Here is a 21,953-nt window from a genome sequence, read left to right as displayed (position 1 = left end):
GAAGATGCCTATATTTTGGGAGGTTGAAATAAAGCCATTCATAGAGCCTATAAAAAGAGGCTGGGGTGTGTATGAAATCATGTTACCACAAAGGGGCAGCCTTGTCATATTTTATTTTTCTCTTCTCTTGTGCTAGAAGGCTTATTTACTCCCAGGAAAGATACACAGAATTGACAAATGATGTTTAAGATCCATGAGACAAGATGTACTGAAAATGTAACCAGACAAAAAAGCTTTAGAAAAATCAAAATTTCCCTCTTCTTCTCTTTTCCTTAATGTAGATGAATTAGATGTTGTGAAATTGAGGTCGGTGTGCAATTATTTACAGTAAGCACACTAGCTGGGAATTTGCCTTCCTGAGGCAGCAGAGTAGAAAGTACTAACTTTATATTAAATACTAATATTTAGTTTTGTGTGGTTTTAAAAATGGTGTTTAATTTTAATGTCTAAATATATTTCCATTTAAAAGACTGTATATTTTAATGACTTGTTCTATGAAACATGTCCAGGTCTTGCCTCTGCACTTATTTGCAACCTTGGATGCCACACAAGGGAACAGACCTGACTCAGTACCACACTAAGCAAAGTTTAGTCAAGGTCACTTCTAAGTGCTTCAGCAGGTCAAGTAAGACCTACACTGTACTATCCCATTATAGAATGGCTCTGAAGGAGGGGATCTGTTGGAAATGAACTTGCTCGCAGACCCACCATTTCACATTTCTTGACCTTTTCAAATACCCACATTTTAATATAAGCCTCTCATGCTCTCATTTTCTCCCCTGATCCCAAATTTTAAAAAAAAGAAAAAGAAGAAGGAAAGGAAAAAAAGACAACATTTGCCCACCTTGGCTTAAAACAGCAAGGTTTCTATCTTAGCTCATACTCTGTATGCGATGTCAGTCACTAAGGGAGCTGTGCTCAGAGACCCAGGCTGCATGAAGCTCCTTTACACCTGCTTCAACATTGCGGAGGCAGGAAAGCAAAAGCATGGCACCATACCTCCACTCTTAAAACTTCTGCCCTGACTTCATGGGTCAAAGCAAGTCAAGTTTAAAAGGGTGAAGATGTGTTCCTCCTCCCCAGAGAATGTAGTCTATCACAACTTTCAGGTGCAGGGGAAAATGTGATTGACTCTTTCTGTGGGGCCTTCAGGTGAGGAGGTGAGCAGGAAAGAATTCCAGGCATGGGCTACAGCAATACAAAAGGTTAGAGAACCAAAGTGGTACAGTGTGCCTAGGCACTAGTGTGATGTTCAATGAGTCAAGACAATAGGGGCTTTGGTGGGTGAGGAGCTTGGGCATTGATGTTTATTTAGTCAGAGATTTATCTTTAGAAGTTTCTAGACTGGAAATAATGTGATCAGATATGGGATATAATGACAGGGTAGGGTCACCATAGGGAAAGACTGGAGACGGATCCCCAGTTCAGGAGATGTATCAGTTAAGATCTGTTTGGATGCAAAAAGCCAGAATAACAATGACTTACACTGTAAGGATGTGTAATGATCTCATAACAAGGGGTCTGGAGGTGGGCAGTTCTAGTGCTGGTTTAACAATTCAAGGAGGTCAACCATGATCTAGGCATTTCTATCTTTCCCCCCATTATCCTCAGCAGATTGGCCAGAGCTCCAGGCATCATTACCAGATTCAGACAGGAAGTAGGATGGCAGCTAGGTTAAAAAAAAAAAGCAAACAAAAACAATTCTGTTCTTCAAATGACTATTTCCTTTTATCATTAAAGAAAATCTTTCAGTCCCATTATATGTCTTACTTTTGTTGGCCAAAGCCAAGTCACGTTACCACCCCCTGATATAAGGGAGACTGTCTAGTTAGCTTTCAGCCTCTATAGTTGGGGCTAAGAAAGGGATAAAGGGGTGGCTGATGGCTTTTTTTTTTTTTAAAGATTTTATTTATTTATTAGACAGAGACATAATGAGAGAGCGAACACAAGCAGCCAGAGGAAAAATTGAGCCCGATACAGGACTTGATCCCAGGACCCCGGAGACCATGACCAGAGCCAAAGGCAGATGCCTAACAACTGAGCCACCCAGGCACCCCTAATGGCTTTTTGAGAGCTAGTCCTCAGTATTTGCTGCCAAAGGCCCTTGCAGTTGTCCAGGGAAGATGTAATGTGGGCTTCACCTATGGCAGCAGCAGAAGAGGATATCGCAGAAGGATTAGATGTATCAATTATTTGAGACCCAGAATTTAAAAAATTTTGTGCTTAGTCAATGAGGTGTGAGAACAGTGAGAGAGAGTCTGAGTTTGTGAAGATTGTGACACCAGAGAATTGGGTGAGGGGATTTAAGGTTGTAAGGGTTTGGACATACTGCTTTAGAAATCTGATCATATCCTTTCCTGGTTAAAGTCCTTTAGGTAGCTCCCTATGACATTCTTTAGGGTGCCCAAACTTCTTTCTTCATGATCTCACCTTTGCTCTTTACTCTAGCCTCATGGGACAAATTGCTCCCTCCTGAACAGACCATGCCTCTGTGACTTCCAACATCGTGTTCTCTCTCCCTGAAATGCCCTCTGCTACTCAGTTCAAATGCCATTCCTCCAGGTGGCAGGCATCTTTGATGGCCACATCTGACAGGTGCTATTTCTGGGCTCCTTAAGGATAGCAGGCTTGCCTTTCTCAGCACATAGGGCAATGATTTATTGCCATTCCCTCCTTGAGGTAAAGGAAACTGGTTTTCTTGACTTTTATTTCTCAGAAAGCACTTTATAATATTTGTTGACTACATGGATAGATGAATGAATGTATGAACAAATGAACTAAAACATACCCAGGTAGAAATATTTAGAAACCAGTTGCAAATGAAAAATGATGATTAGGGAAGATAGTTGGGTTTGAGATCTTGACCTTGACAGTTAAGATTTTGTGGGAAGAGTGTTTAATATAAGAGGAAATGAGGATTAAAGTGAAATCAGGTGCATAAATGGGGTAAGTTACAAGCAATTCCCATTGGCATCGCAGCAAATAATGTAACCCAAAGTATGAAAGAATTTACTCTATTGAGTGCCAACAAAGTTTGAGAAATCAAATTAGATCTCACTTGTATTGCTAAAGTCTTGGCATTTTAATTGTTTTCTAGAGGATTACCAATGACATGGTTAGTGTCATTCGTTGGTTCAGCCGTGGTTGAGAAATCTATGTCATTACAGGAAAGGCGAATTAGTGTTACACTTCTGATAAGGAAGTCAAAGTCCTTCTATGCATATTATCTCATACCCCTCCAAAATCTCCTGACTAACTAGGCACATAATGAGTCTGTAGCTTTTATAGGTCTCTTGATCTTTCTTTGAACATGTTGTGTGGTTTATTTCTCATAAACCAGATATAGTATCTTTTTGAGTCTAAGCCAATGCAGAGCTTTGAGTGTTCTTAAAAGACTGCAGACTATTGAATCACTCATGTTGCATACCGTCGTGTAACATCTGTGTAGTAAGGGTAGCCACACTATTTCTAGAATTTATCTCAGTCAACAAATTACTTTCATGTCACTAGGAAAGCAAGAATATTTTCTGTCAAGCCCACCGGTTTCCTTATATTGCTATTAGGTCATGTGAAATAGGGAAATAGTCAAATCTAATTTCTAAAAAATTTTCTCACATTGCCAGTGGGTCATTCTGCAGTTCTGAGATTTGAATAGCAGTTGGCTTCCAGGAAAAGATGAGAATGGTAGTCCCAAGAAAGTCCAAGCAGGACATCCTGAAAGTGATGATCTTGACCAGATGATAGTTATGCTCTCCTGGTGGGATGGACTCACCTTAATTGACTGCATAAGTGAATAAGGGGGCTTGGATGTCTACCATCTTAGGAAAAAAATGGGACTAAAATCTTTCCAGTGCTGGGTTTATATGGCCTATAAAAGCACCAAAGGACCAGGATAATACAATTTGTTTTAGTGTGTGTTTTCATATGGACATATTGGGTTATGATTTAGTTCTCTAAGGAATTTTTTTTTTTTAAGATTTTATTTATTTATTTGTCAGGCAGAGATCACAAGTAGGCAGAGAGGCAGGCAGAGAGAGAGGGAGAAGCAGGCTCCCTTGCGGAGCAGAGAGCCCGATGTAGGGCTCGATCCCAGGACCCGAGACCACGACCCGGGCCGAAGGCAGAGGCTTAATCCACTGAGCCACCCAGGTGCCCCAGTTCTCTAAGGAATTTTTAATGTAAAGGGTAGAATCTGATGAGTTCTGGACATGTTATTTTCATTTTGTGAGTTTTCCCAAAGTGTGTTCTTTGAAACAGCATGGTGAGTGGGTGGGAGTGCCTATTTTTACACAGACTAATTCAACAGTGCATGTTACTACACATCTGATCAGTCTGCCCAGCCTTTCAAGTGTACTGAAGCCATTGGAGCCTTTTAAACTCTATAATCAGGCCATAAACAGTGTGAGTGTGTGTGTGTGTGTGTGTGTGTGTGTGTGAGAGAGAGAGAGAGAGAGAGAGAGAATAAGAGAGAGCAAGAGCCTGACTTACTGTTTTTTATAAGAATCTGACTCTTAGTACTCCTATTTAATATTAGAACCATGTGTTTAAAAGTTTCATTCATTATTCCAAGTCATAGTAACCAGAATAAAGCCCACATTGAAAGTGATTTTAGAAGAGCCCATATTTAGTAAGGGCACTGGTTTCCCCTGAGAATCTAGTCTACTGGTAGATGTCCTAGAGTGAAATGATGTTTGTGTATCAAACATATGGAGTTACCTAGAATTCAGAAAGTACTTTTATATCAGGAGTTGAATTTTTCATCCTACAACTCTTTTTGATAATAATTCCGTCAAAAGAAATCAATCAAATAATGATGCTGTTGAGAAGAGGAAATACTTTACTCTCTCTCATCCAGGGAAAGTCCTGCACTGGGAAAGGAAGCTTTGGAAGGGTGGGTGGCACAGTGGAAGAGCTCACATTAGGAATTTGAGTGGCTTTTGGAGGAGGAAGCGCTGAAGAGGCAGGGGTTTGTTGAGCATCCTTCCAAGAACTCCTTATTTCCCCACAGAGCCCTGCCTGGAGAGGATATTACTGATGATCTTGTCACTGTGGAAGTTGGAAGTTGGCCTTCATTTACTGAGGCAGAAGGAAAGAGCTGAGAGGTAGAGAGATGGGAGAGGTTACAAGATGGATATCTTTCTGAAGTAGGCATCAAGTAGATGCCTCGTCATTGCCTGGCACTGTAGAGATTTCAACTGATCTTTTCCTGGAATCTTCACAGTCACTCATGGTTTTTATTTTACTCAGAAAAGACATTTTTATCATGGTGAAAATTTTAGCTGTGCTTTGAAGGAAAGGAGGAACCACCCATAGCTACATCTCTTAAGCATTTACTATGGGATGAAAGTTCTATGTTCACTACCTCGTCCAATATCTCAGGCACATTCCCATTCTCACAGATCATGAAAAGAGTTAGAGAGGTTAGAAAACTCGTTTAAATCACCCAGCTAATAGGTTGACAGGACCAGGGATGAACTACATCTGGCTCTAGTGTTCATCTTTTCATCAACTCTCTTTATTGTATTCCCCCAGAAAGATCAATTCAGGTAAATAAGAAGACATCCTTGTGGGCATGGGGACCTCATAATCAATAACTGTGTTGAATGAATTGGGGGAATCCAATAGTTTTGTTGAGGTGGACATTTTAAGTTGGGCAGTATTGACAGGTATCTTTCATCTGAACATGGCCTGCAGGTTCTTGCATCATCTGGCCATGCCCCTCATTGTCTACCTTCCCAACCAACCTGGCCTTTTTTTCAGTTCTTCAACTGACCATGCTCCCTTGATCACAGGACTTTCCCTCTGTTCCTTAGTGGATCATGTTTTCTTGATCACAGGACTTTTGCACATGCAGGTTCCTCTGCTGGATATCTCTTTTCCACTTCTTCTTCTTACTTGGTTAACTCTTGTCCTCTGTTATGTATTTCCTCAATCACCGTTTTGTCACAGATTTTCTTGATCTGCTGTATTTTCTGTGTTACTCTCTCATAGTATTATAGATCTACCTGATTTTTAGTGATCTTACCACATTTATAAATTTATATATGTAATACTTTGTTTAATGTGTATCTCTACCATTGGTCTCTATGGGCTATGTCAATAGGGATAGCTTCTGATCTGGTTATGGGAGAAATGGATGAATCAGTGAGTAAAGGGACAGTATTGAAGGCCTAGGGCAGCTGGAAACTTTATAAACCATAGCAGTCAGGAGACATTCTGGCACCTATATGGGGGCTTGCTGTAATGAAGACAGGGGTTGTTAGGTAATTCCGTTGTTAAATACCCTGTGGAATGAATTAGAAAGAAAAGTTTTCTAATGAGATGCACCTAGGTTCTTGCAGGAAAAGGGAGGGCCTGAGCTCCTGGTATATTTAAACTATGGTCACAGAATAAAAAGAAAGAGTCAGATACAAGAGGTGAGGAGTTAATGAACATGAGAGCAATAGGGAAGAGGCAGAGATTTCAAGCCCAGAAAATGGGGAAGATGAGATCCCATCTGCTGCTTGGGGTATCCTGGGTGACTGTAAATGATGAGCTCAGTCTGGGGTGTGAAGGACCAGGTGCTGCCTATAGCTGGGAATGAAATGGCATGGCTTTGAATTTGGGAGCTACTGACACAGGTGGTGGGTGAAAGTGCCCTAGGGAAAGGGATGGAAATAACCTTATGACTCCTTGCAAAAGATAAGTTTCATAGGCTCTTTTTGAGAAAACAAGAGTAGTTGAGTTATGGATCCAATGTCACATAGATAGTAAATGACAGAGCAAGAATCTAGGCACTCAACCAGAGGCCATACACATTTTCCATCTGAAGGTTGACAGCTATAGGCTGTAGCACAAACAGGCTACAGTTTTAGCATTTCCTATATCATTCATTCTATCCAAGGAGAGATTTTTTTACTGATTTTTTTTTTTTTAGGCATAATGTGCTATATGTAAAATGTCATCTGTTGTCATTTTGAATTTCTATAATAACACATGAATGCTTTTATGACCACAGTTTCTGAAATAAATCCTTTTCCTCTGCTCCAAATATGATCATGAATGTAGAAAGAGTAATAGAAACATTACCACTACTACCAAAATCTTCCAAATGGCCAAACAATATTAGCTTTTTATGAATACTTGCCAACTACCTGTGTTTTTGTAGACATCCATCTGAGTTTCTGCCATTATCTACATTATGTAGAGTGAGTAGAATGCTTGTAAGTGCCACTGCTTAGTTTTTGCCTTTCAAAATCAACGGTATTTTTATAAAAACAAGATAATTTCTATGTAGCACTAAGACTAAAAGTTAAAGGATTATTTTAGATCGTAAGTACATGAAGTCTGTGTGTGCAAAAGCTATAGTGAGCTCCCCAAAATACTGATATGCTATACTATTTCTACTAATTTTCTCCAATACACACAAGGAGGAATGGGAAGATTAAAGCATACCGTCTAATTCATGAATAGTCCTTTTTAAAATATTTGTTTATTTATTTGAGAGAGAGAGCCTGAGCAGAGGAGAATGGGTAAAGGCAAAGGGAGAGAGAGAATCTCAAGCAGACTTCTTGCTGTTTGTGGCGCCCAATATGGGGCATGGTCCCAGGACTTTGAGATCATGAACTGAGCTAAAATCAAGAGTTGAATGCTTAACCAACTGAGCCACCCAGGTGCCCTTAACTTGTGAATAGTCTTAAAAAATACTTTGTAAAACTTAGCCTTCTACTATTCCTCATTACTGCTGCTAAACTGAAAGGGCAGAGAGATATCTAATTAGATAATTAGATATTTAGGTAGATAGATAGATAGATAGATAGATGATAGATAGATAGATAGATAGATATACATTTATATTTGACCCTTGAACAACATGGGTTTGAATTGCACTGGTCCATTTATACATGGATTTTTTTTTTCCAGTAAATACAGTTCAGGGTTGTAAGTGTATCTTTTCTTCCTTATGATTTTCTTAATATCATTTTTGTCTACTTTATTGTAAGAATACAATACATAATACTCATAATGTACAAAGTATGTTTGTTGGCTGTTTATGTTACAAGGCTTCCTGTCCACGGGTGATTGTTAGTAGTTAAGTTTTGGGAGAATCCAAGTTATATACAGATTTTTGACTGTGCTGGCCATTAGCACCCTTAACCCTCATATTGTTCAAGGGTCAACTATGTATCCATATATTTATCAAAAGATATAGCTCTGTCAATATACAGTGATAACACAAAGTATGGATCTTGCATACTAGTTAAGAATGATAAACACTAAATACATAAATGAATATTAAACAAAAACAGACCCCTCGTCACCCTCATGGTCCCATTTTTGCTCCAGCAAGATCAAAGAAACTATCATAAATCAGGAGAAACTAACCACACTGCAAGCACAAGTACGTATTGGTAGGAAAGGAACTGCTCCCCAAAAGATGGTTCATTGAACGCTAGAGCAGATGATAAAAAGCTCAAGTTCTCCTTAAAGAAGTTAGGGGCAAACAGTATCTCTGTTATTGAAGAAGTGAATGTGTTCACAAACCAAGGAACATAAATCCATTTTCACAACCTGAAAGTTCGGGAAGCCCTGGTGGTGAACACTGTCTCCATTACAGACCATACTGAGACAGATCAGCTAACAGAAATGCTACCCAGTATCTTCAACCAACTTGGTGCAGACAGTCTGACTAGTTCACAAAGATTGGCTGAAGCTCTGTCCACACAGTGTGTGGATGGAAAACCATCCCTTGTTCCCAGAGAGAAGGAGGATGATGAAGTTCCAGATCTTGTGGAGAATTTTGATAAACCTTCTAAGAATGAAGCAGACCAATGAACTGAGCCATTTTCTTGAAGAAGATAAAACTTGAGGAAGTTACTGGGAGCTGCTATTTTATATTATGACTTCTTTTCAACATTTTGTTCATGGATAAAATCTAGATCTCTAATATTTTTAAGGCCAAGTCCCTTGGACACTGCAGCTCTTCTCAGTGTTTGCTTAAACACAATTCATTCTTTGCCTCTAATTAAGCTGACAAAGTCTGGGAATAAAGTTGGAAACAAGGTTAATAAAGTTCTTTTCCTCATAGATGGTTTTATTTTTTATTTCATTGACATTGATTTGTATACAGAAAGCAAAGTTGTTTATAGAAAGCTAATCATGGCATGTAACATGTCTGGTAATCTTTGATGAAATTTGATTAAAGATTTTAAATGATTTTAAATGGCAGTATAATGTAAAAAAAATTAGATAATGAAAAATATGGACCAAATGTAAAAGAAGAGTATTAAAGAAAGGGACAAATATTTATGATAGTATGGTCAAGAAAGACTTCTCAGAAAACCCAGAAATATATGATCCTCTATACCTGGTAGGAGTTTGGGTTTTATTCTTAGTATTTATAAGTCTTTGTTGGACTTTAACTGTGAGTGGTAGTCTCTGCTCTAGGTTTTCCCAAGATCATTTTGGCTCTGGTATAGAGAATTATGTTTTGGAGGAAGTGATAGCAGCACAAGTCCTGCTGAGGAGGTCTTGTTCGGTAGTCTACGTGAACATGCATGGCGGTTTGGACTAAGGTGTTAACAGTTGTATTAGTTATTACTATGTAATAAGTTGCTGCAAAATTTGGCAGCTGAAGACACTATTTCTTCTAAGGGCCAGGAATCCAGGAGCAGCTTAGCTGAGTGGTTCTGGCTTAGCATGTCTTAAGAGAATTCAGTGAAGCTGTCAGCTGGGGCTGCATCTGAAGCCTTGACTCCAGGTGAAGTGTGGACACTCACATGGCTGGCAGGGAGGCTCAGGAGTTTGGCTGCAGCTGGGCCTCTCATCCTCCAGGCTGCTCTACTCTGTCTGGCCTTTCAGCAGAATAGCCTGAACTATTTTTACATGACTTAGGCAAGGATTTCTGAGCTATAAAATCAAAACTGCAATATATAAAAGAAAAAAAATTAATTGAAATTCACCAAAGCTTAAAGCGTGTGTTCTATGGAAGACATTAAGAGAATGAAAAGACAAGCTTCAGACTGGAAGAAAATATTTACAAACAATATACCTGATAAAGAATTTGTACCCAACACTCAATCCATAAGAAAACAACTCAGTCAAATAATGGGCCACGTTTTAAATAGGTATGTCACTAAAGAAGATGCACAGATAACAAATAAGTACATGAAAAATGTTCAAAACTATTAGTCATTAGGGAAGTGCAAATTAAAGCTATATTGAGCTTTCACTACATACTTACTAGAATGGTTAATTAAAAAAAAAAAAGCAACAAAAACTGACAACAGGGACACCTGGCTGGCTCAGTTGGTAGACCATGTGACTCTTGCTCTCATGGTTATGAGTTCAAGCCCTATCTTGAGCCTAGAGCTTACTTGAGGGGAAAAAAAAAATCCAAAATAAATAAATAAATATGTACATAGGTAAGTAATTAAATAAATAAATCTGACAATACCATAAGCTGGTAGGCATTAGAAGCAACTAGAACTCACACATTTCTGGTGAGAAAGGACTGGAAAATATATTGGTTTGACAGTTTTTTAAAAACTTAATCATACACTTAATGTATTATCCAGTAATCTCACTGCAACAAATTTGTTAAAAAAGAAATTAAAAATTATGTTTGCAAAGATTTGTATGCAAGTATCATACTAACTAGTTTTACTTACTTCAACTTGGACCACTAGTACAATCTTGAATAAGAATGGTGAGAGGGAACATTCTTGCCGTGTTTGTTTGTTTTTTTCTTTTCTTTATGTATCCTTCAGTTAATACTGCCTTGTAATAATTTTTAATATCTTATAGGAAATCTTGTCTTTTTATAAAAATCCATGGCTCCTTTTGTTTCTATTTCTATTAAGTATGTTAATTTTATACTTAGTTTGTGAAATTCTACCCAAAATATTTGGAGGCATTTGACTGGAATTACATAAGTTAATTTGGAAAGAATGGCATCTATGTAATATTGAGAATTCTAATCCATGAACTTGGAGTTTCTCTCCATTAATTATAGTCTTTAATGACTGTAACAAAATTGTATAATTTTCCCTGCATTGATCTTTCATGTCTTTTATCATATTATTCCTGGATATTTGTTTCTCTGCCATTGTAGTAGTGTGTTCCCTTCTCCTCCTCCTTTTTTTTTTTTTTTTAAATTTATTTGTCAGACAGAGATCACAAGTAGGCAGACAGGCAGGCAGAGAGAGAGGAGGAAGCAGGCTCTCTGCTGAGCAGAGAGCCCGATGCGGGACTCGATCCCAGAACCTTAGCCTGGGATCATGACCTTAGCCGAAAACAGAGGCTTTAACCCACTGAGCCACCCAGGCGCCCCTTTCCTCCTCCTTTTTTGTCTCCATCTTCTTCTTCTTTATCTTCTTCAGAAGGAAAAACATTGTTTTTGCTTTATTTTAAGAATTCAGAATTAAGAATTTTATGAAAGGCTCATTAAACAATTTGTTTATATAGCAATCTCATCAAAGTGTATAGCAATATATTAACAAGCTTGCCATGTCTTTTATTTGTTTTCTTTTTTTAATAGATATAATTTACACATACCATGTTATTACTTTCAGGTGTAAAACATAATAATTTGATGTTTGTATATATAGTAAAATGATCACTACAACAAATCTAGTTGACATCCAGCTTTGTTTTGTTTTGTTTTTAAATATTTTTATTTACTTATTTGAGGGAGAGAGACAGAGATAGCGACAGAAATAGAACAGGAGCAGGGTGGAGACAGAGAAGCAAGGAAGCCACTACGTGGTTCTGAGCAGGGAGCCCTGATGTAGGACTTGATCCCAGGACCCTGAGATCATGACCTGAGCCGAAGGCAGAGGCCTGATGACTGAGCCACCAAGGCACCCCATATTTTTGAACTTGAAAGAAAAATATTCACATTAAATAGAGAATTAGTTGTAGCTTTTTATAGATGCCTTTTATCAGGTTAAGGAAGTACATACCTATTTATACTTTAATGGAAAGAACAGATGTTGAATTTTGTCAAATTCTTTTCATACATATGATCATATGATTTTCCTTCTTTAATGTGCTGATTTGGTGAACTCTACTGATTGACTTTTAAATGTTGAATTAGCCTTGCATTTGTGGCATAATGGCCCTTATGTATTATCATTTTTATCTATGTCTAGATTTTACTTGCTTATATATTTTTTTGATTCTGTGTGTGTGTGTATGTATTTTCATGGGGGATTTTGTTCTGTATTTTCTTTGGCTTTGGTCTCAGAGTAATCTTGGCTTTGTTCAATGAGTTTGGAAGTGCTCTCTTCTATTTTCTGGTAGAGTTTGTGCAAAATTGATATTTATTCCTTAAATGTTTGGTAGAATTTGTTATTGAAATGATCTGGGCCTGTTTTTTCTTTGTTGGTAATACTGTGTCTTGATAAGGATTTGGGGCTTTAGAATTAAGTAACCCCAGATTCACATCTTACTGTTCATTTCTCCTTGTAAGACCTTGGGGCAAGTTACTCAATCTCCAAGTAACCTGAGCCTGAGTTTTCTCATTTATAAAATGGGTGGCTGCGAAGACTGAATAATAAGCATCAGTTGTTCAATCTGTATTACCCTGGGTTTATATATGTTAACTTATTCAGATTTTGTTATTATGTCATACTATTTACTACTATTTATGCTGTTATAATCTTTATTTTAGAGGTCAGAAAACTACTGCAAAGGGAGATTAAATAATTTACTCAGAGTTACTCTGGTAGCACATGATGGAGACAAGATTTGAACTGAGGCTGGTTCCTAAGTTCTTGCTTTAAGCGCTAAACTGCACTAACCATAATGACACCTGTCTTTCAGGATTGCTAGCAGTATTCAATTAGGCAATTCCTGCAAGCAGCTCAATTTGTGTTATTTCAAAGTTGTTTAATAAATGGGTATTGTTACTAATAATGTGAATTACTGTTGGTTTGAAGTCTAACTACTATGGAATATTTTCAACCTGAAAGACATATTAGTATAGACACATTATTAAATACCTTTTTTAAAGTTCACTGCAGGGGAACCTGGGTGGCTAAGCTAGTTAAGTATCTGCCTTCAGCTCACGTCATGATCCCAGGGTCCTGGGATAGAGAGCCCCCATGTCAGGCTCCTTGTTCAGCGGGGAGCCTGCTTCTCTCTCTTTCTGCATCTCCCCCTGCTTTGCTCTCTCTCTCTCTCTTTTCTGACAAATAAATAAACAAAATATTTTTTTAAAAAAGACACCACAGTGAAATATTATAAACATTTGGTGCCATGTACAAAGTGATATTGTGATCACCAAATTTTATTCGGCATAAATAAATTCTTGCGCTGGTTCAGCACTTTTTGTGTAGTCCTGGTAATTAAATCTCTCAAAGTGTTAGAGGCTATGAAGAATATCTGTTTCCGGGGTGCCTGGGTGGCTCAGTGGTTAAGCCTCTGCCTTCGGCTCAGGTCATGATCCCGGGGTCCTGGGATCGAGTCCCGCATCGGGCTCTCTGCTCAGCACGGAGCCTGCTTCCCCCTCTCTCTCTCTGCCTGCCTCTCTGCCTAGTTGTGATCTGTCTGTCAAATAAATAAAATCTTTAAGAAAAAAAAAAAAAGAATATCTGTTTCCGTCACTTTGACCTAAGTTGTCGAGTGGTTTAAAAAAGAGAAGTATGTAAAGGTGCTTTGAAAAGTATAGCTAGTGCTTGGGCGCCCGGGTGACTCAGTGTAAGCCTCTCCCTTTGGCTCAGCTCAGGTCATGGTCTCAGGGTCTTGGGATCGAGCCCTGCATTGAGCTCTTGGCTCAGCAGAGATCCTGCTTTGCCTCCCCACATGCCCCCCACCGCCTGCCTGCCTCTCTGCCTACCTGTGATCTCTCTCTTCTCTGTCAAATAAATAAAATAAAATCTTTAAAAAAAGTACAGCTAGTGCTCATATTAAATATAAATATTTGGTGTTCTAAGTTGAAAATCAAAATTATTTGTTGATATATATTTTGAGATGATTCTCAATATCATTATTTACTGTGATAGTACAGTTAGATGGCATTTAATATCAGATTTTCAGGTCTCTATGGTGGTTATTCAGGCTTACCTTATTTTAGCTTTTTTTTTTTTTCTCTGTCCAAATGAGGTGATGCCTGGCATATGCCCAAATATCAGATTCATTTTATTTATTTGAAACTTATAAAGGTAACCTAAAAAGTGGAATCACAAGTTTGATAAGTACTTTGCCCTACTTTTCAGTCAGCAAAACTTATTTTAGCTTTTTAGTGATAAATCTCATTATTTCAAAATATCTAACACACTGGCCTATTGTATGCATGTGATTAATTAAGACTGTGAGTGGTGTGGAAGATTGGCACATGGCACGTTTTGACAGAAGGTTAAAGCTTTCTGTTGTGAACTTTAATAGTTATTGTGCAGAATGTCAAGAGCTAAGGAACCATGATAATAATAACATTGCGTTTTTTTGTGAATTATAGCTGACTTTGGGCTGGCAAAGCAAAAACAAGAAAACAGTAAACTCACGTCTGTTGTTGGAACAATCCTGTATTCCTGGTAAGGACAATTATTTTATGGTTCTCAAACAGCACACCTAACTGTTTGGGGCTTTAGTTTCATGTCTTGGCTTGCAAAGGAAAGACGATTTTAGGAAAAGGAGCTTATTTAATGTTTTCCTCAATTACCCAGATAATACACATGTCCACAAGTATACATCATTATGTGTGTTTGAAATAACAACAAGAAATTCTCTTTAGGGTAACTCTGCCCCTCGTGGAGACTACTTTTATTACTTATAAATTGAAACGTTCCTTGGCACATAGTAGGTGTGCAATTGTTGTTGAAGCATCTGTGAAGGAACTAACAGACTCGCTACTCACCATGACACTTGGAGTATTTTATTGTACCTGTTCAAAAAAGGACTGTTTTACTCTCTCTTCCTGTAAACATTCAAGGGCAGGAGAAAGGCTTTTTGTGTACTAATACGTATCCTGGCACCCAGGAGATAATAGGTGCTGAATACATTTTATTGAGTGAATGAATAAGTGGTGACAATATACTTAGACCTATGTTTATAAAGTTGGTCGCTTCTTGGGTAAATGGGTGTTTATATTTTGATGAATTGAAACACTTGTAACTTACTTAGCATGCTTTGAGGGTTCCTTTACAATCCGTTAATTATCAGGCAGTGAGAATCTTCTTTTGCTGATCACGTATCATTTGTCTGAATCTTTTCAAATTAGCAAGCAGATAGAGTCATCAGTAGACATAACACATTCAGGGAAATATTCTCAAATCTTATTCAGCAGTTCAAGCCATCTAGACACTTCCATCTTCTTTTTTAATCTACTCTGTTGTTGTGCAGTTGATTCCCAGGGATAGGATTCTGAATAAATCTTCTCAAGGGAGGGTGGAAATTCTCCCTAAGTAACAGTCTCATTTTAAAAATGCCTTTCCTATAAGAATATTCAGAATAGAAAAAAAAAAAAAGAATATTCAGAATAGTGTCAGGGGGTTCCTACCATGATTCTGACCCTGTTGGCTAGTTATTCTCTCAAGTAATGACTGCAAATTTAGGACGTTCCCTAATAAACTGAGTGACATGTCCAGTTCCTTTTGAATTTTCTGTATCTTCATTTTCCGAGTTTGTGAATTGGACAAAAATAAGGCAGATATATTTCATGGTCCCACCCTGCTCTGAGTCTCATACCTCCTGCCTTTTTTTTTTTCTCTTTCTTTTTTTTTTTTTTTTAAGATTTTATTTATTTATTTGACAGAGATCACAAGTAGGCAGAGAGGCAGACGGAGAGAGAGGAGAAAGGAGGAAGCAGGCTCCTCACTGAGCAGAGAGCCCGATGCGGGGCCCGATCCCAGCACCCTGGGACCATGACCCGAGCCGAAGGCAGAGGCCCCAATCCACTGAGCCACCCCGGCGCCCCATGCCTTTTTCTTTAATTGTCTTTTTAGCCATCCCCAAACTGTTTCCCACCAAATTCTATAATCTTTGTATAATCCTGAAATTCTCTTGAGACTATTGATGTAGTCATAGGATGCCTGTTCCTGCCTTCTGGAGGCCCAAGCATTTGCTGAGTCTGATGTTCCCCTGTCCTTTGCTCTTTCTTTTGCCTTTGCTTCCTCAAATATTACCTTATTTAATGGAAAAAAGTTCTCTTTATCTACTTTTGTAGGAAGTGCCTCAGAGCATTCTTTATTCTATAGCTCAGCTGCTAGATAAATGGTTTGTGGAACCTGGACTGATTGTGCTAGAACAGAGGGTCAATAAAAGCTCCTTTTCTTCCTCTGATTTGATTCATTATGAAACAGGTCATTGTTATCCTTCTCATGGAAAATAGTCTCCAAATATGGTCCTTGGTTCTGGTTTTTATCTGTATGTCTTACTTCACTTCCAGAGTCCAAGACTGCACACTATCTTCAATGGCATTTTCAGAGCAAATTTTAGAGTTTGAAGTTCTGAGAAACTTTTTAGGCATGTTCTTCATGGAACACTCATTTGGGATTTCTGGATAATAAGCAAGTATGAGCTAAAATGAATGGAAAACTTTGACTAATCCTGGAATGGGAATTCTTTGAGACTTTATTGCTTAGTGTAATCCCATTCACATTATGACATTAGATAATTTAAATGAAAGGCAGGGAAGTTTCCATTGGATGGATGATAATAAACCTGTAGTGAAACTTGGACAAGCAGAGACAAAGTGAAGCACACCCAACAATTGACTGTACCTCTTGCATTCTTTAAAATGCGGTAATAAACTCAGAACTCTTAAATGGCATAGATCAGTTCAGTAACTTCCAGTTGCTAATTATTTAAAGACCAAGTCTTCAGTGTGGCTACAGGCCCACAGCCCTGTATGTTCTAGCCCCTGCCAAGTCATCATCTTTACTTTAGCCCTGCCTTCACTCTATTGATTTCTAGCTGCTGCACCTGTGTTCCCACTGACCACAGGGCCTTGGCACATGCTACTCCCGCTGCTTGGAATACTCCCCACTGGCCATCTGGTTAAATCTTTTTCATCCTCCATCTCTCTGCTGGAGTGTTGTCTTCTCTGGAGAAACCTCCTAGCCAACACATATTTTCCCTGGTCTACATACTTCATGCACTCTTCTTTCATATGGTTGAACTTTTCACTTATTTTGTGATATGCCTGGATAATTTTGTTTACCACTATCCCCACCCCAGAGTCTGGTATTTTATAGGCTCACAAGAAGTATTTATAATATGAATGATCTAGTACTTGCATGGTTATGAATAGTACTTGAAGAAAATTGCTTCTTTCTTTCTTTTTTTTTTAAGATTTTATTTATTTATTTGACAGAGATCACAAGTAGGCAGAGAGGCAGGCAGGCAGAGAGAGAGGAGGAAGCAGGCTCCCTGCAGAGCAGAGAGCCCAACGTGGGGCTCAATCCCAGGACCCTGGGATCATGACCTGAGCCGAAGGCAGAGGCTTTAACCCACTGAGCCACCCAGGCACCCGAAAATTGCTTCTTTCAACTGTAACAAAAGTTTAATCTCCTCTCTCTCTCCCTGTGTGCTGTTCCTTCAGATCTTCAAAATGTTCCTACATGGTTTCTTTTTCTCCGGCTAGCCACAGAGTTTATGTCCTTACTTCCTTCTGGTATCTGCTTTAATGTCACTTCTGTAGGGAGGTTTTCCTGATCACCTACCCAACACAGCAGCCTTCTTCTGACTGTCCCTTACTCTTGCTTTATATTTTCATAGCATCTGCCTCTATCTGACATTATGTCATATTTTAATTGATCTATCCTATGTTTCTCCCACTAAAACACAAACTCCATGATGGTGGGGCTATTGTTGACTTTGTTCACTGCTGTTTCCCTGGGGCTTGAAGAACAGACTTACAGAATCTTAATAAATATTTTAAATTATTAAAATGAAAAAAAGTTTTAAGTGAAAATGAGTCATTCTGGTTTTTATGTTTGTCTGAAATGCCTTTTTTTAAACTTTATTAAGTAATTGGGAAAATGGACACATATAATTGTATATATTTAAAATATACAACACAATGATTTGATTGACATATACATCACAGGATGACTATTAAGATCAGGATAATTAACATATCCATCCACATAGTTAACTTTCTTCTGTTGTGTTCTTGTAACAGTGCTCAAGCTCTACTCTCAGCAACTTTTTGGCAAACAATACCATATTATTAATCACAGACACATACTGTACCTTAACTCCTTGGAACTCTTTCTTCTTATAACTGAAAATTTGTATCCTTTGATCTACATCTCCCCATTTCTCCCTTCCCGCAGCCCTGAACAGCCATCACTCTACGCTTTTATGAAATCACCTTTTTTTTTTTTTTTTGTCTTTGTCTGGCTTTTTTCCACTTAGCATATTATCCCATAGGTTCATTTAAGTTGTTGCAAATGGCAGGATTTCCTTCCTTTTAATGGGTAAATAATATTGCATTGTATAAATACTCCATATTCTATATTTTAATATGATGAAAAATCCATGTGTATTTTTATCAGGGTCTAAAGCACTAATATATTTTTGAATTTTTCTGACTTTTGCCTTCATGAAGCTTAAAGGGAACATTTTTAGTTTGAAACAGTAAGTACTTTGATGCTAGGGTCTGCTGTATTTTTTCTATTTATTTACTTTTTATCTTTCATAGTTACCAGAACAGTGACTAATGGGATCATGCAGGATATTATCATTTAAAAAAAAATGTGGAATGATTAGAAGTTATTGAGACAAGTGTTCTTCTATGACTGATAAATTGGTCCTGAGGGAAATTGCTAAAGAAGAATTTTAAAGAATGAGAGCATAATTGGAAAAAGGATGTGAAATTGGCAGGCACACTGGTAGGGTCATTATTGAGAGCATAGGCTCTGGAATCAGACTGCTTGGGTTTAAGTCCTGGGTCTACTTTTGAGAGTTATAAATGATTGAATTTCCCTATGCCTCAGTTTCCCCATCTATAATCTGAGATTATTAATAGTGCTGTTGTCAGATTAAGTGAGGTAGTACAGGTTGTGTGCTTGGAACAATGCCGGATTGGCATATAGTAAGCACTCATTAGATCACAGTGACTAGTATCTGCTAACTGGAGTCTAAAATTTGAAAGGATGGCACTCATTTGACTATATAGATTGTATGGTGTCTAAGAATCAGATTCATTTCTTTTAACAGTATTTTTTAAAAAGATTTATTTATTTATCTATTTGACAGACAGAGATCACAAGTAGGCAGAGAGGCAGGCAGAGAGAGAGGGGGAAGCAGGCTCCGTGCTGAACAGAGAGCTGATGCGGGACTCCATCCCAGGAGCCTGGGATCATGACCTGAGCCGAAGGCAGAGGCTTTAATCCACTGAGCCACCCAGGCACCCCTCAAGTTCATTTCTTAATAATTACAATAGAGAAGAATTACTTGTGCTGTGTTTATTTATAGTTCATTCTCCTTCCCTATCTCTATGTTTGCTCCCTGAATGGCTGTTTTGGTTACTAGAAAGGACCAGGATTTTTCTAGCAGCTGAGGAGTGTGAAAGGGAAGGAGTATGTATTTAGCATGCAAAGACAGGGAACCTGGAGGAACAGCACTTTCCATACTAGGGCCTTGAGCAGGTGGGATGTGGGGATGCTTTTACCTATATTTGCATTTATTCATGGCTTCTCTGTGGCCCAGCAGGATAAGATACACCTGAATAATATATAATATCACCCCTTTCTGCCCACAGACCCTCCAAGGCTCTATAAATACACACATAGACACACACACACACACACACACACGCATACACACACACAGACTCTTAGATGAGGTAGGAGTGAATTTTGAACAAACTCAGAATTTATTTACACAAATTGAACTCTGAATACATCTTAAGACTCAGTAGAATAGGTCACATGATCCCACAAATTTAAATGGAAGCTGCAAGATAGAAACCACTACAGAGCATCTATTAATGGTGTTCTACCCCATAATGTCTACCAGCAGCACAAAAAGCAAGAAAGGGAGTTCTCTCGTGCTTGATTTTGTCAGTGGAGGTCCTTGCTTCTTTATTGATTGGTAATTCCAAATCACATATCTTCAGTTTCCACATCTCCTTTTCTTTACCTTTTTAAAGTACTTCTTACAAGTAAACATTGGTCTGTAAGCAGTGGATGTCTTTCTCCACATTTACCTGAGTTATTTGTCTAGTTTGCCATTTTAAACATTTGATATTCAAGGCATTATATCAAATATTCCACATTTCCTATTAGAAGTAAGTGCAAAAGGGATTACAGGATGGTCAGATGTTTTACTTTAATTAATGTTTTGTTGGTGACAGGTTTGACCAAAGGAAATGTCCTCCTCTTCTTAAACACAATTTATTGAATAATTAAGAAATTAGATGAATTACTTGATGATGAAAAAAATATATGTTTTGGTTATCTACTGTTACAGAACAAATCATCCCAAAATTTAATTACTTAACAACAGTTTGTATGGGTGTGCTGTGCAGTTCCTGTGTCGGTTTCACTGGGTTCACTTACATGGATGCATACAACTGAAGTATTGTCTTGTCCAGAAGGTCCGAGATAGCCTCATGTATCTGACAGTGAGTGCTGATTCTTGTTGAGGGCCCCTCGAATCTGTTCCAGGTAGCCTTTTATGAGACTGTGATAGAGTGGCAGTCTAAGAGGGTTCCCCTGGATCATCTCATGCTTGTACTGCCTACCCCTGGCCCATGCTGGGAACTGTAGGAACCCTCTCATCCGGCAGTGTCCTTCTAGCACTATCCGCAGAGAGAACATGGTGCTCACTTTATAGGAAAAATACTTGAAGGAATGCCATTGTTTATTGAAGGCTGCATTAGGAGCTAGGAGGCATTAAATCGATAGCTAAGATATGAAGTCCAAGGTTTGGCCCAACACACCTGAGGATGGGGCATTAGTAGAATAGGTTCACACTACTGCCATGGCATGGTCAGTGTCTTTATTTCCATACAATACAATATAATTTATTTCTCTATACTTCAAGCATTGGTACATCTCCACAGTGTGAAAATGAAATTCTCCTTCAGTTCAATTCTTAACAGACTCAGCATATTTAGGGGAAAGCAGGAGCTGTGGTTTGGCTAGGTTGGGATTTATGTTGGAATAGTGGGAGACCTGGAATTTTCCTCTTGGCATTATAGAGCTGCCTGATAACTCTCAGCCTGGCGGTACCTTAATGGAAATACTCTTTTTCAGAAGACCTGCAGAATGAAACTGTTCATCACTTCACATGTTTCTTATATAGGTACATCAGCAATTGTCAGCATCAGATAACTTAGTTCTTTCCCATAGGGAGAATTCAATATAATTTGGGGAGACACACACACATATACATATACACACATGAGTAGAATGATCAAGGATTAGTAAGCCACACAGTGCTTACGTGAGCCTCTGGCAGGTGCACAGAGAAAGTCCGTAGGAATGGTACGCAAAGCTCTGGGTAGAAGGGGGAGCTGCCAGTGCTGCAGAACTTGAGGGACAGGCCCACGGGGGTGGAGTGGGCACTCTACTATTCTGTATAATGGTTGTACCATGGTCTGTGCACTATGCAGGATTTATACAAAATGACTTATAGTTTCCTGCCATTAAGACACTATGGCAGGACTTGCTTGGAAGTGAGTCTGGCTGACTGATCAAATGGTCTGAAGGAAAGAAGAGAAAAGAGAACAGTGATGAGGGTAAACAGAGAAAGGAAACTGTGGGGGAAGGGAGAGGATTTGAACAATGGGGAAATATGAAGATCAAATTATATCAGAGGTAGAGAATTAAAGAAACATTTTAGTTATGTCTCAGTCAGTGCTGCAATCACCATCTTATTCTTATGAATGTATTACCTGATGACATTATCAATCATAAATGCCTTTACATCAATTTATTTCATAACTTATTTAGCTAATATTAATACTCTACACTATTATTAAATTATTAAATTTTAAACTTAATATTAATTATTTTAATTTT

General features: G+C 38.3%; 1 protein-coding gene and 1 pseudogene across 11 annotated transcripts in view; both read left to right on the top strand.

The window, feature by feature from the left end:
• Positions 1 to 21,953, top strand: part of NEK10 (NIMA related kinase 10) — a 240,002-nt gene that overhangs the window by 80,853 nt on the left and 137,196 nt on the right. For all 10 annotated transcript variants that reach the window (XM_082687003.1, XM_082687002.1, XM_082687000.1 and 7 more), the window contains one exon: positions 14,438 to 14,513. In XM_082687003.1, coding sequence (XP_082543129.1) covers positions 14,438 to 14,513 — 76 coding nt within the window. The remainder of the gene's footprint in view (positions 1 to 14,437; positions 14,514 to 21,953) is intronic.
• On the top strand, positions 2,942 to 8,814 carry LOC309842328 (transcription factor BTF3 pseudogene; annotated as a pseudogene). Its single transcript has 3 exons — positions 2,942 to 2,946; positions 8,326 to 8,707; positions 8,765 to 8,814. The product of its transcript is annotated as a transcription factor BTF3 pseudogene (transcript).

The sequence above is a fragment of the Mustela nivalis genome, assembly GCF_964662115.1.
Source record: "Mustela nivalis genome assembly, chromosome: 1".
In the NCBI taxonomy this organism is placed as follows: domain Eukaryota; kingdom Metazoa; phylum Chordata; class Mammalia; order Carnivora; family Mustelidae; genus Mustela; species Mustela nivalis.
The sequence above is the reverse complement of the archived record's forward strand: the minus strand, read 5'-3'. Positions and strand labels throughout refer to the sequence as shown.